The sequence below is a fragment of the Ixodes scapularis genome, unplaced genomic scaffold (assembly GCF_016920785.2).
Source record: "Ixodes scapularis isolate PalLabHiFi unplaced genomic scaffold, ASM1692078v2 PGA_scaffold2__306_contigs__length_199485367, whole genome shotgun sequence".
NCBI classification, from domain to species: Eukaryota; Metazoa; Arthropoda; class Arachnida; order Ixodida; family Ixodidae; genus Ixodes; species Ixodes scapularis.
Window position 1 is genome coordinate 3,635,951 of NW_024609857.1, and position 12,869 is coordinate 3,648,819.

A 12,869-nucleotide genomic window follows, 5' to 3' on the forward strand; every position below is an offset into this window, starting at 1 on the left:
CCTGCTATTGCTCATATGTTTAGATCGAAGTTACACCTTCTCCATTTCGTATCGGCGCTTCTCGCGTGTAAATAGCCCATGCGTTACCAGTAGAGGCCGCTTCGGCGCCCTGTGGCGGGGGCTGGGAGAAACCTCCCGGCCGATCAATTATAAAAGAAGGCGCACTATAAAAAAAAGCGGTGTTTTCATGAATGACGTCATCGGTACGACATGTGTCGACCTGTATATCAGGCCTAGCTCTTTGTGTGGGACGATTCTACCACTGCCGTAGTTAGCCCACGCGTTATCGATAGACCTAACTGGCCATGCGTTTACTGAATGTTCAATAAACAGAAGGGGGACTCCACTCCTCGGTTGCGCCATGCATTTGTGTTGAAAACGTAGTCAACGGACTGAACCAGTCCGGTCAGCTTGACTGCAGACCACGTGAAATCCGGTTTGCCGGCAGGTGTAAATAGGATTTCCTACACGCTCTAGTGCTCCCCCAATAACGTTGCTAAAATATGTAGGCCGAATTAGCTTGAAATAGCTGTTTAGCATCCGAACGTAAAGCGTGTGTGCACCGAAGACGTCTTTGGTTGAAGGGTGTAAAAATGTGGCGACCACGAAACAACGTTTGTAAAGAGTACGCGCAACTTCGTGCCTTGTGGGCGGACGAGGACGCCTTTTGATTTTTGTTTGGCGCTCACCACGAAAAGCTGTGGCGTCGCTTAGCCGCCGTCCAAACTCGCGTAGATCGTGTCCTTCTTTGTCGTTGTTCGAAGCATCACAGGGGTAATCGTAGCCCTCTCTTCGTCGCCGTATACCCACCCAGCCATTTAAGACGTGGAGTAAACCACTCTATATGATCATAACGTTCACATAAGAGATGTAGAGTGCTGCATTTTGGTCGCAAACAGGTGAAATATAATTATCAGCCAAGTCTGAACTCGGCTCTCGGACGTTCGAAGAGTCGAAGTGGAGATACCACTTGGGCAAGTGGGAGGCAAGATGAGGTGGGCGTGGTTCGTGGCCCGCAGGCAGAAAGCCAGAGGCGGAGTCTGCTTTGCGCACCCGGTTCTTTTATTTCCAGTCACGCGGTGCAGGCCAACTCGCTGGTGCGTCCGTCGCGCCACTTGGCGGAGTCCGTCGTAAACAACTATGTACACTCACACGCACACACACACACACGCGCGCACGCACACGCACGGGAGAAAAGAGCGGCTGATCGGCCAACTTAAATAATGACACTTCTACGCCGTGACCTAGGAGATCGTTGAACACAAGAGTAAGGGGAGGGTGACGGGTGATCGGGGCGCGGAGAGTGCGTCTGCATGCCGGCCGCGCGCGCGCCGCCGGTCCGTGATGAGAGGGTCTATGTACAGGCAACGCGGGCACGGGCTAGGCCATGGCGCCCACCATGCTGTTGGAGGCGGCCAGCCCGAGGCCCGCCGACGCCGATGGCCCAAGCCCGAGGCCCGAGAGTCCCGCGGCCGAGCCCATGTGCTGCGAGGTGACGAAGGTGCCGCCCATGGAGATGGGCATGTTCATGTTGCCCTGGTGCATGTAGTGGTTCATGGTCATGGACATGGACGAGGCGAACTGGTGTCCCGCGGGCGAGAAGCTCGAGAAGCCCTTGTCCAGGGGCTTGATGCAGTCGGGCAGCGACATGGTCAGGCCCTTCTTCTTCTTGCTCTTGGAGGACAGCTTGCGGTTGCGCGTCTGGATGCCCTCCTTCTTCATCGTCAGCGGCCGGTTCACCTGCGCGCAGAAGCACACGGGTCATTCAAGCAAACTCTCACGCTCGGCATGGCCCCAAGCAGAGATCTACACACCCACTCATTGTCCATAAGCGAGCCTGTGATCACGCGAAAATTCTGGGCACTGCACAAATGGACACTTTGCTTCACCTCAAGAACGACTGCAGCCAAACTTGCAAGTGCAATCGTGCTGTATACTCCCTCTCACAAGCATCTGCACTACTGACAAAGGCATGAGCACGAGCGCGCAGCTTTGGAAAGTGCCTCCTATGCACGAGTTCTCGTATAACCAGAAGCATTCTGCTGAGCTAACTCACGCGCGTGCGCCTTTGTCTTTACTCCAGACATTTGTGAGATGGAGCACAGATTACTCTTGCGCCGCACGAGCACGCGTGTTAGGAAGGCCCAAAAGTCAAACTGGACGTTTTAGTGATTTATACAGCGTAAGGTCGGTCTGCCAGGATGACAGGATTGAACAGGAAGGCCCGTTCAATGCACCAACCTCGCTATTGTAGCTTCAGCAACGTTCAGACTAGTGCCAGTAAATGAGTTACGCTTCAGGGTAACGACCCTCGCCCACCTTCTGGTTAAAATTATGGCTGCCAGTTATCTGAAGCTTTATCTGAAATCATAGGAAACGCTTTCCTCCACAAATGTTTAAACAGTTCGTGACAGAGAAAAGCAATATTACATGAGCTTCCTAGCACCGAATCTAATCCTGAAGATTCGCACCTTTGAATCATGACGATCGGCAGTCGCGTCTGCTCTGCACACGCGTGCATCAAGATGGCGGCGCCCACAACAATATCGGGGAGTAGAGTTCTGCTTCACTGTTTAGTGACACACTAAATGCCCACAATTTACGCGCGAGACGTCAGAAAAGCGCCACCGCTGTGACGTGACATCAAAGGTATGAGTTTGTAGGGAGAACGGGGGAAAGGGGCAAACACGAAGCGCTCTTTGACGTTGCATACGATGCGAGAGTGGCGCCACCTTTCATGTATGTTCTTCAACGACACTCGCTCGATGATATAGCAAGGAGGCAGCACGTGTATTCAGCATTTTTCTTCGCTCAGCTGGAGCATGCGTCAAATTATAATCACTCAAAGTCCGCTTTCACAGCTGTTAATCGGAAAACGTGACTTCCCTAAATGCGCCATCACAACCACAGTGCAACGAATCCCATAGGCAAATGGACGACACGAAAACCATTCGTTTTCCTATCCGCCTGACAACCCCTTCCGCCCGAGTCTCACCAGGATGTCGAACAGAAACAACCGAAAACGGCAATCCTAAGACCCGTGCGGCAGGCTCGCGAAGGTACCTTGGGCAAGCTTGCAGTTTCTCGGTGGTCGAGAAGGAAGCACAAGAGATCCATTCGCGTGCATGCTGCACGTGTTTCAGGCGTGTTTCAGGCTGACGAAGCCCGTTACGAAGGCTTCCCTGCTTCAGTCTGCTTTGGATAAGACCCACTCATCTGCCTCGAAGCGAATCGGCCCTGTACTCAGCCACAGCAGCACACATTTGAAAACATCGCGGGAAAACCTCAAACCTCTTATTCGGCGCAATGCACACATGGTGGATAAGAACACAGTAGAAGCTCAATGCTGGGTCTAGCCGCGCATGCTAAAAGCGCGAGCTAGTTGCTTTGGGTGAAGCGTCAGCGGCTGCACGAGCACTCGTGCAGTGAGTGCTCCAGTCAAGGCAGTCAGGCTAGCCAAGGGTGTAAGGCTAGCACTCGCTCGTTGCTCTCCGCCTGGCTTTCGCCGCCCGTGCGACGATATGTTATCAAAGGCAGTAAGCTCGCGCTCGAGGCGGAGCATCCGCTGGCTTCTCAACCTGTCACCGACTATACACATTTGCAAGAAAGGCTCCTGTGCGCTGCCACTTTCAGCGATGCACGCGCCGCGTAATGTTTACGCAAAGTTGGGGTGCGATAAGTGCGCATCTATGGTGGCTGGGAGGGGAAGTGTGACGGGCTGAAGCCAAGGGCTGCACAAAGTTGCGATGAAAACGACTCGACTGCAAAGTTCCTTCATGCTTTAAAAGTAGCGCAAGGTTCGTCGATGCACGAGGCACATGCAGCGTGCAGACCTTGGGAAGATCATGGCGGCACAGCGCAGCACTGAACTAGATTTCAGACGCCGTGAATTTTTCAGCAGTGGCGCGCTGCACGTATCTCGAGCATTCCCACAACAATGAATGGCGCCACTTCTCCCAGGAGAGAGGCTTTACTCGCCTGCAGACTGCTGCACCCCTCGCGGCGGCAAAGATTTTCATCGAAACACGCGCGCTGCCCGCAGCGCGTGCGTTGAAAGGTCTCATAGCTTCTTTATATTTTGACTCGGGTTCGTGCAACTACATGAATTGCGCACGTTTCACCCGTTAAATGGGTCGTGCGCCTGAATTCCGCGATGAAAATTCCGCGAAGAAATTTTTGAGGACCGCTAAGGGTGCCGCTGCCAGCAGGCGAGTCAGCGGTCCCCAAAACAATCGAGAGATCCTTCATTACAGAGAGTTTCCAGCTGCACGGTCGGGGTCACGTGGTGTACGGGCTGCGTCTGCAATACGAGCGGCGAGGAGGTAACGAACGCCTTGGTCGTCTGCGAGCGTATCAGCCTTTCCGTCTGCTTTCCTTCTCGCCACTCGAAAACGCAGCGCATGCGCACCTGCGACCAACCTTCACCGTTGGCGTCCGCCATTAAATTGCAAACGCTCCCACGGTTTGAAATGAACCCTCTCTAATCTAGGCTCTCTCAAAAATTTCTTCAAACATTTTTTGATTCAAGCACAAATTATAAGAAAAAAAATATTTTGACGCTCCTCTTTACTGTCTTCATCATCCCATCATCATCGTCATAATTCACACGATTCACCTGCACATATTTTCACACCCTCGCTATCATGATTCACCCTCTGTTTTCTCACACTCGAAGAGGCAGCTAGCACTCGGTGTACGCGCTTGTGCCTTTTGGTTGCCTCAGGCCATCGGGTGTCTTTTCGTTCAGCCAAGAAACACTTCGAAGGACGACGTACAACCTCGGTTTTCTGCCTTTAAGGTAATCCTCTTAGCTCTCCCCTCTCCTAAGCCGCCAGGGAAGTCAAGTTGGGGTGAGGTAAAAAGTGGAGAGGATACAGGATAGAAAGAGGCGGGCAAAAGGGAAAAGCGCGAAGAGTACGTCGGTCTTTAATGCGAATTGTGATGTTTTCCTTTTTTTTTTTTGCCCATTCCAGGTCTGTCAACTACGTGGTTGAAGACAAGAGTAAGCGGAAAAGCTGTCTTCCTGGTGCCCCATGCGTGCAAGCCTATACACAGCGTGCGTGCGAACGTAGCTTTAGCAAGCTTGCAATTGCACATATACTTGCCCGCACGAGCGGAACCATGGCGGCCCTACTCGCAATCGTCTATAGTCGGAATATAGTTAAATTCATTCATCCATTCGTTTATTTCATATTAAAGTAACCTTAAGGGCAGTGCATAATGGGCATTCGACGCTTTGTGCGTCAAATGAAATGCCCCTTTTAAATTTGAGGGTTTTCAATGTTCGCTCATATCGTTCACCCATCACTCTCCCGCTGTCGAGAGCTTTTGCTCTCGCCGCCGAAATGACGCGAAGTAAAAGCGCTCGATGCATTACCGCGAACGCGTTCCGACCTGCGCAGCTTGAAGCCCCGACAGATCTTGGCCTTGGTGTCGCTACCCCGTGGGCATCATCAGTGGGCGACCGCAGCCCGCGTCATTGACCGGAATCGATACAAGTGCGCCACGTTTGTCGTCGAGGGCCTCGGCCCAGCTAGAAGAGAAGGCCTGGCCATGACGTCATCGTTGGTGGCTTCCCAAGGCTCAAGCGGCTAACGCGAGCTAGGCTGCGTTGGCTGGCTCCACTAATGGTGAGGTTTCTTGGCGCACCTGGAAGGGGCGCCCGGCCGCGTCGAAGCCGCGTCCGTGAGGGAATGCGCGGCATCGGCCCGCTCCAAGGCCGGCCCGTGCGCGTTTTCCACGAAGCCGCTCGCGCTGGGAACGGATGCGTGGAGCCCAATAAAGTGCCGGCCGGCGCTTGTCGGGGATCGGCGGTCGTGGGACAACGGCAAACCGCGGCCCTCGGCGCTACCTGGCGGCGCCTGCCTCTCCGGACCGGAACGCGACATTGCGCCCGCTTTGTTCTCGTCGCCGACACAGCGCGGCTGCATGCAGATGAGGGGCGGCCCTGCCTTTGGGCACGGACCGCTGCCCCGGCCTTTCTTGGGCGCCGCCGAGCAGCGCGGTCCCTTTCTCACGAGAAGGAGGACATTCCTGTCGAATACCGAGTGTTGCCGAGTTAAGACCACCCTGGCAATAGCACCGAGAAGGCCTTTTCCCCCCGACGTCATCGCTAGTGGGCCCAAGCAGCGCCGCCTACCTCACGGCAGCATCGCCACAGCGCGTCTCGCAGCGTCCCACGAGCCACATGCTAGCGGGTGGCGACGCTAAGACGCACGGGTCTATTGCTTTGCGCCAGCTTCAGCGAGGTTGGCGCTGGGGCGGGGATCCAAATGACGTCACGCTCGAGCCTTATGTTAGCATTGCACTACCTCGCCGGGACCTGTCGAAAGCGGACACTGCGTCGCCGCGACGCTCTCTCGTGCGCACACCGTAAGGACTGTGAACGATGGAAGATCTCCGAGAATACCCCGGAGCGACGATCGACGTTTAGCCACGAAAGCTGTAACGGAGTCCTTGTGAGCTTCGATACGCCGCTATCATCGACAGCACGGAACCGAGCGAATCGAAAGCAATCGAACAACCATAACCCCCCTTCCACCCACCCCCCCCCCCCCAAAAAAAAAAAAAAAGCAAAAAGGGAATCCTAATTTTAGCAGTTCGTGCCCGCGCGCACGCGTTGAAACCAACAGTCTGCAGAAAGGCGACGGGCGGGGTGTTGTAACAGGAGAGAAGAAGAAGCCTGCTGCCTATGGAAGTCGGAGCTGTTGGGGAGGGGCTCACGAGCAGATCAATTGGAACCGGGAAGTTGCAGATGGCAACACTTGACGGACCCAGGGATATAGAGACTCTCTGTTCGATATTCTTCACCGCTTCCCTGTTGCAGAGAGGTGGTGTTGGCGGCCGACCTTATTCGATGTCATTTAACAGCGTATCTCGTGACCGAACGAGTGGCCAAAGAAGCAAGAAATGACACGGGGTGCTTTGTCTCCTGCGTTGTCTCCTTTGGCAGCTCCGGCATCCCCCTCTTCGCGCTGGCCGTGCACTTTCGAAACTCGGTGCATCAACGCCTCGTGGGTCAACAGATACACGAACGCCCCGATTTACGCACTTTGTTTTGGCGAGCACATAAAAAGACGTCATCGAACGCCGCGTGGAGCTGAACACGGGACGGGAACTCGCATCGCAAACGGGGACGCGCTCCGCTACGGCAGAGAAACCAAGTGGTCCCTTGGGCGACCAAACTAAGACGCGTACCACGTCCACGCCCGCCTACAAGCCAGCTTCAGCCAGCCGGTTCCGCGCGGGTCATTCTCCTTGGAGTAGGCCGCGCGGCTAATTGGGCCCGCTTCCCCTAATTTCCGAGAGATGGCGCCGGCGGTCTCGGCCGTCGCCCGCACAAGACTCCGTCCTTGTTCCGCCCGATTCCCACGACTTGGCCGGCAGCGCGTCTTTTCCTGGCTGACTCTCGACACCAGACACTCGCGACGCAGGACGCCCAGACAGCGCGGCAGAGCCCCTCCCCGCCGCGCACGCCGCCCAGCTGGGGTTCCGTCGAGGCTGCCGGGACAAGCTCGAGAGACCCGCAGCCGTCGCCACGGCGCCTTTAATTTCTCCACGGCATGAGCGCGAAGAAAGCGGTCCAAACGCCCTTTCGTGTCTTGGACTCTCGCTTTTCGATTGGTTAGAATGCAACGCCGGCAAGGCTGCTCCCATCCGAGGCACGAAGGTTCGAACATCGCGGTACTGGCGGCTTGTTCAGCGGCAAACCTGACAAAAAGCGAAACGCGTTCCTCGAGCGAAGCTGGCAGCACTAAAAGGCGATTCACAGACTTGCATTGAATCCGACCGAGTGCAACTCCAACGGTTTGCAACGACGGGTTGCTATGGCACCAGCAGCGTTTGCTCCAACAAAACCGGATTTATCCCTTTTTGTTGGAAGCGACGCAGCTGTTGCCATAGCAACCCGTCGTCGCAAGCCGTTGCAGTTGCACTCGGTCGGATTCAATGCAAGTGTGTGAACCAACCTAGGTGACCGGTTCGCGCTTTCCACTGTTCCCTCCATCCTCCTCTCTCCCCTTCTACCCTGTCCTCCGTTGCGTGCTTCCTCCTCCCCCATGGTGAGGAGGATCTTCTGCCTGGCAGAACCTCGACTCTGGTCGTCGGCCTTTAAAGGCGATTCACACACTTGCATTGAGTCCGTCAGAATGCGAGGGTTGCTATGGCAACAGCTGGGTCGGCTCCCACAAAACGTGGTAAAAATTGGTTTCGTTGGAGCCGACGCAGCTGTTGCCATAGCAACCCCCGCACTCGGTCGGTAACGGAAATCTTAGCTAGCTGTCGCAAACGCTATCTGGCAGTGACGAAGCTACCGCGAGGAGGGGCGCGTTTCGCCCGCGTGCGGATCCGAGGGGTCCTTGGCCGGGGCGCATCGGACGGGGCACCGCTGCTCAGGCGAACGCCCTTAACGCCACACGCTCACTGGGGGGACTCGGGGGCATTCGGCCCAATTTCGCGCCAAGGTGCGCGTGGAGGTTGCGTGACACCGTAATTCGCGGTTGTCGGGAGGACACCTCGAGGCGCCACGGAGCCCCTCGGCATGTTCGGGCCACATGCGCAGCGCACGCCCCGAGCCCCGCTCGACCTTCGGACGCCGCTTATTTGTTCTCGCGCATTGCGCATGCACGTCGCGCTCCCTCCGCGTAATTCGAGGCGCCCTCCCCGCGGCGCCTACCGCTCCCGGACACTCCGGTCAAAGTGGTTCGCTGTGTACGCTCTCCGCTCTGCCGGACCGCAACGAGCCGAACGCGTGCGTTGTTCGCGATACTCGTTGCGCCTTCCCCGCAGTGGCGCCGTGGGCAAACAGCGACCGACCGCTCCGTCGTTGTTGCGCACTCTCCTTGACCACCGAACGGGAAGGACCGTCTCTGCCCGCCAAAAAATACCCGCCGCGTGCGAACGCCGCAGTGCGGGCAGTCCGGCACGCAGGAATGGAAAGCAATTTCGCTCGTCCCGGGGCTTGGCCACTTGCCGCGGGGTTGTGCTCGCGAGAGTCGGCTGGAAGACGAGCGGTGTCGCCCCTCCAGACGTCAGCCGGGCGTCCATCCATCTCCGGCAGCGGCGCCCCTCCCCGCCCGGGGCCACCGCTGCGTCGGGGGGGGGGCTGCTGTCCTGGCTCCGCGGGGGGCACGGCCCAGGGTAAACACAAACAGGGCCCCGCGGGTTCCCGCTCTCGTGGCCGAGTGCGAAGCAAATATTTGCAACCCTTTCTTGGGAGACATGGTCGTGCCCCCGCGCGTGCTGCTCGGATCGCCCCCGCTGGGGACCGGGCAGCCGCGCCGTCGCTGCTTCGGATAACGGAGACCCGTTTTTAGGGCTCTTCGTGGGACTCGCAGTGCTCTTTTATTTCTACGTTCTTTTCGGTGTAGTCCAAGAGGCCGCGGGATGAGTGCACCAACTGCACTTTGACACAGTAAACGCCTTCTCTCTGCATTAAGAGACAAGGCGTGCGTATAAGATATTGGCCACACCCAACGATGCAACCTTAAGACGGTAAATATCTTCAAACTGTAACCGACACGCTATACGCTATTGACAAAGAATAAGAAAAAGAAGATGCCGTCCGGATGACCACTAGAATCTTCTAGTGCATCCATAACACAGTTACTGTTACCGCCATGTCAAAACGGTGCTGGGTGCGTACTACAGCAAACGAACCGCGGTGATTTTAACATTCTCCATCACATTTTTTTTTAAAGGCGCGGTAAGAAAGGATTGTTTGCTGAAACGTTTTTTTCGCAGTACGTTCTCGTTCCAGTTGAGACATGCCAGGAACGGCAGTGATTGTACGGTAACGCTACGCTGAAACTCTCGCGAACGAAAAAAGCGTTAGTAGATCGTTTTGGCACCCCCTACGCTATACGCTAGAGCGATGACACTACTGCGCAAGTGCGATGCTAGCGGAGAATTAGCGGAGCTGCGGAGGCTAGCGGAGGCGCGCTATTTTACCGAATTCACGAGAAACGTACCGCTCGCAGCGGGGTGTCGAGCGCCGGGGTCTCGCGAGAACGAGTCTTGGCGAGACTGGGGAGAGCCAGCGATGGCGGCCATCTTGAATTCAAGATGGCCGCCACGCCGCGACAAAGCCGTTCCAGGACTGCAACAGGTAGCGATTTTAGGCGGGCATGTTAAAAACGGCCACGTCGTGTCTAACGTGCCCGCCATGATGGAAGGACTCGTCAAGCTGCATTTATGCAGCTTTTTTCTTCGGCCTCCTTCCATCATGGATGTGATGGAGAAATAAAATGTATCATTTATTTATTTATTAAAAAGGAGCTTCGCAATCTGTGGTGCTGAGAGCGAAAGGTGCGGCCTCCTGCTCGGCCTTTTGCTCGGAACCGACCAAGGAAGCGAGCGGGCAGGCGGATCTGAGTGAACAGTGAGAAAGATGAAAGACCGATCGCAACAACACAACAGAAGAGCTACGGTCGTTGTCATTTATGTTTGAAGATTTCTCTCGATGGGGGGGGGGGGGGGGGGGGGGGGGGCGCTGGGGGCTTGACTGATATCCGAATGGCGTGGACAGCTAGCCGTCAGTTGTATTCGATTACAAACATAATATCATTTACTCAAAAAAGATGGAAAGACTGGCACTTTATTTGATATTAAAACAAGATAGCGACGTCAATTAAAAAAATCGCAAAGAATTGCTTTACGAACGTTCGTTTTACGCGAACCTTAGTATGTGAAACAGCCGCTAGTGGCACTGCTTTAGCCCTCATAACGCTGTAATTCGTGTTGCGCACGTTATACTAAAACTTGAAATAGCGATTCTGCTACACTACATCTGGCGGAGTTCCTAGCGGATAGCGTGGCGGGAGTGACTGAGCGACACTCTCGAACCGGCAGATTTGACAGCGTTGTACACCATAGACAACTAAGTGCAGCCCGGATATTGTAACAACCCACCATTTTTCGAACTGCTGGTTCGACAATCTTGGGTATGAGCACTCGCTCGAGCAAAGCACTTCCTAAAGGCACCGGCTCGCGGATCTCCAACGCTGTAAGAATTCCGAGGCGAGAGCCTTTTTGTTTCCTCGTGCCACTGGTAGAATTTGTATCCTGGAAAACTTGGTCCAGTATTACGGCACAAAATGTGGAGCTCCAACTGGGGCGCCCCAGCGCGGGAGCCAGACCGGACGCATTGTACACGCGCCGGGAAGCGACAGCAGGGCCCCGTCAGGAGGCCCCGGCTCGCACGCGGCGCGCAACCCGAGACTGCTGCTGGTGCTTCGGGAGCCGCGGCAGGGCGATGCTTATCGCGCTGCGCAAATCTGGGACAGCGGAGGAACACTCTGTTGTTGAGCGAGCCCCGAGTTCAAATTGAACGTTCCACGAAGGCATTTTGCCGCTTTTCTTGCCCGGGCGGCGGGGGAGGCGCGCTGATGGCGTCCGATAAGGGCCCCGATAAGGCCTCGACAGCCGCATCCAGCGGCGCCATCGCCCAACTCCTGATCGCTATCGGCGGCCAAACAAAGCGCGTCGCCGCTGCCGCACTTAGCGGCGCGCTGAGCGCGGTGGCGGCCTTCCAGGTCCTGACGCCGCCAGACTTGACAGCCGGGGCGGCCGCTGTTTGTCTTGCGCGGCCTGCCGCCGGGTGTCCGCCCCTCGGCGGGACGGCCGGCGTCCCGTCGCCGGGACGCCCCGGTCTCTCGGACAACCCTTCGCTCAGAGCCTCGCTCGACTCTCCAACCTGTCGGGTCGCGCCTTCGCAGGTCGGACAGGCCGCTGTCACACGGAGGAAACAGCTGGACGACTTTATCCGTCAACACGGACAAGACGTGTTTGCGGCCACTGGGGAACACTGCGCCAACTCACGTTGCTGTCGCCAGGACTTGGCCGGTTGGTTCTCCGACAGTCGGGACTGTGCACCGGGCTCGCTTCCACCGTTTTTATTTATTCTCAACAGGCTTCAGCCTGCAATGCTAGCGCTGGCTCAGACTTGGGCACATTATTTTGCTGGCCTCACCTCATACCTGTCACACCGGGCTGACTGCGCGGCGAAGACTAGTCCGCCATGTATTTTGTTGACATGCGTTCGTGCGCTATGCGGCGTCCCTGCAACGTGTTCTCCATTGTGCTCGAGTGTTCAGAGGGCAAACATCACTCATCCCCAAATGGTAATGATTGCAAAAATTTGACACGAGAAGTATGTTCCCGCTTCTCATAATATTGAAATGCTTTTAATTCGTTGCTGAAACAGTTCAATAAAACTTTCTTCTTTTTTTTGTGTGTGATTTTCATTAGTTTATGGCATGGTTCTGTGTTTCAGTTCTCATGTTTGCGTATGGTTTAGCGCGGCGCACTATTGAGCCGACATTGTTTAGAAATTGCGACTGGCGGCTCAGCCAACACGCTGATAAATATAATAAATATTTTTAACGCTGTTTTTTTTTTTTTTCACCTTTTCCGTTTGCTCCATGATCACTTCATTCCAGAAAAACTCCCGAGGTTTCGAAACAATTTTACATATCCGGCAGTGGTCGTTTTCAAGCTCGTTTTCTGAAATTAATTTTAAGTTTTCTTTTTGTTGTTGTTCTTTTTGTACTTTAGCGAGACAGTAATCAGGTTATTTTATGGGCTTGGTGATAATGCGGAGTGATCATAACCGCCCATTAGAATTTCAACAACAGTTTCTGAATTTCAGAAAAGAAGTACCACAGTTGTGAGCTCTTCAACAATGGCTTTCTGTAATTGCTTAAACATTAAATATTATCATCGCTGCTCACACAAAAAGCTGCACATGTTGCAGCTTTTTGCCCCAGCAACCTTCTATCCTGTGAAAGAAAAATAAAATGATTGATTGATTGATAAGGCGTCTGGTCTGTATGGGTAAATCTCTGGGGATCAAAACAACACGTTACTGCTTG

The 12,869-nt window shown here is 55.0% G+C and overlaps 1 protein-coding gene across 1 annotated transcript in view; it reads right to left on the bottom strand.

Moving 5' to 3' along the window:
* Positions 1-1,041: 1,041 nt before the first annotated feature.
* Positions 1,042-12,869, bottom strand: part of LOC8052077 (endothelial transcription factor GATA-2) — a 102,719-nt gene continuing 90,891 nt past the window's right edge. Inside the window, exon 6 of the mRNA XM_029974020.3 lies at positions 1,042-1,740. Within this exon, the coding sequence (XP_029829880.2) occupies positions 1,381-1,740 (360 nt within the window). The 3' untranslated portion in view covers positions 1,042-1,380. The remainder of the gene's footprint in view (positions 1,741-12,869) is intronic.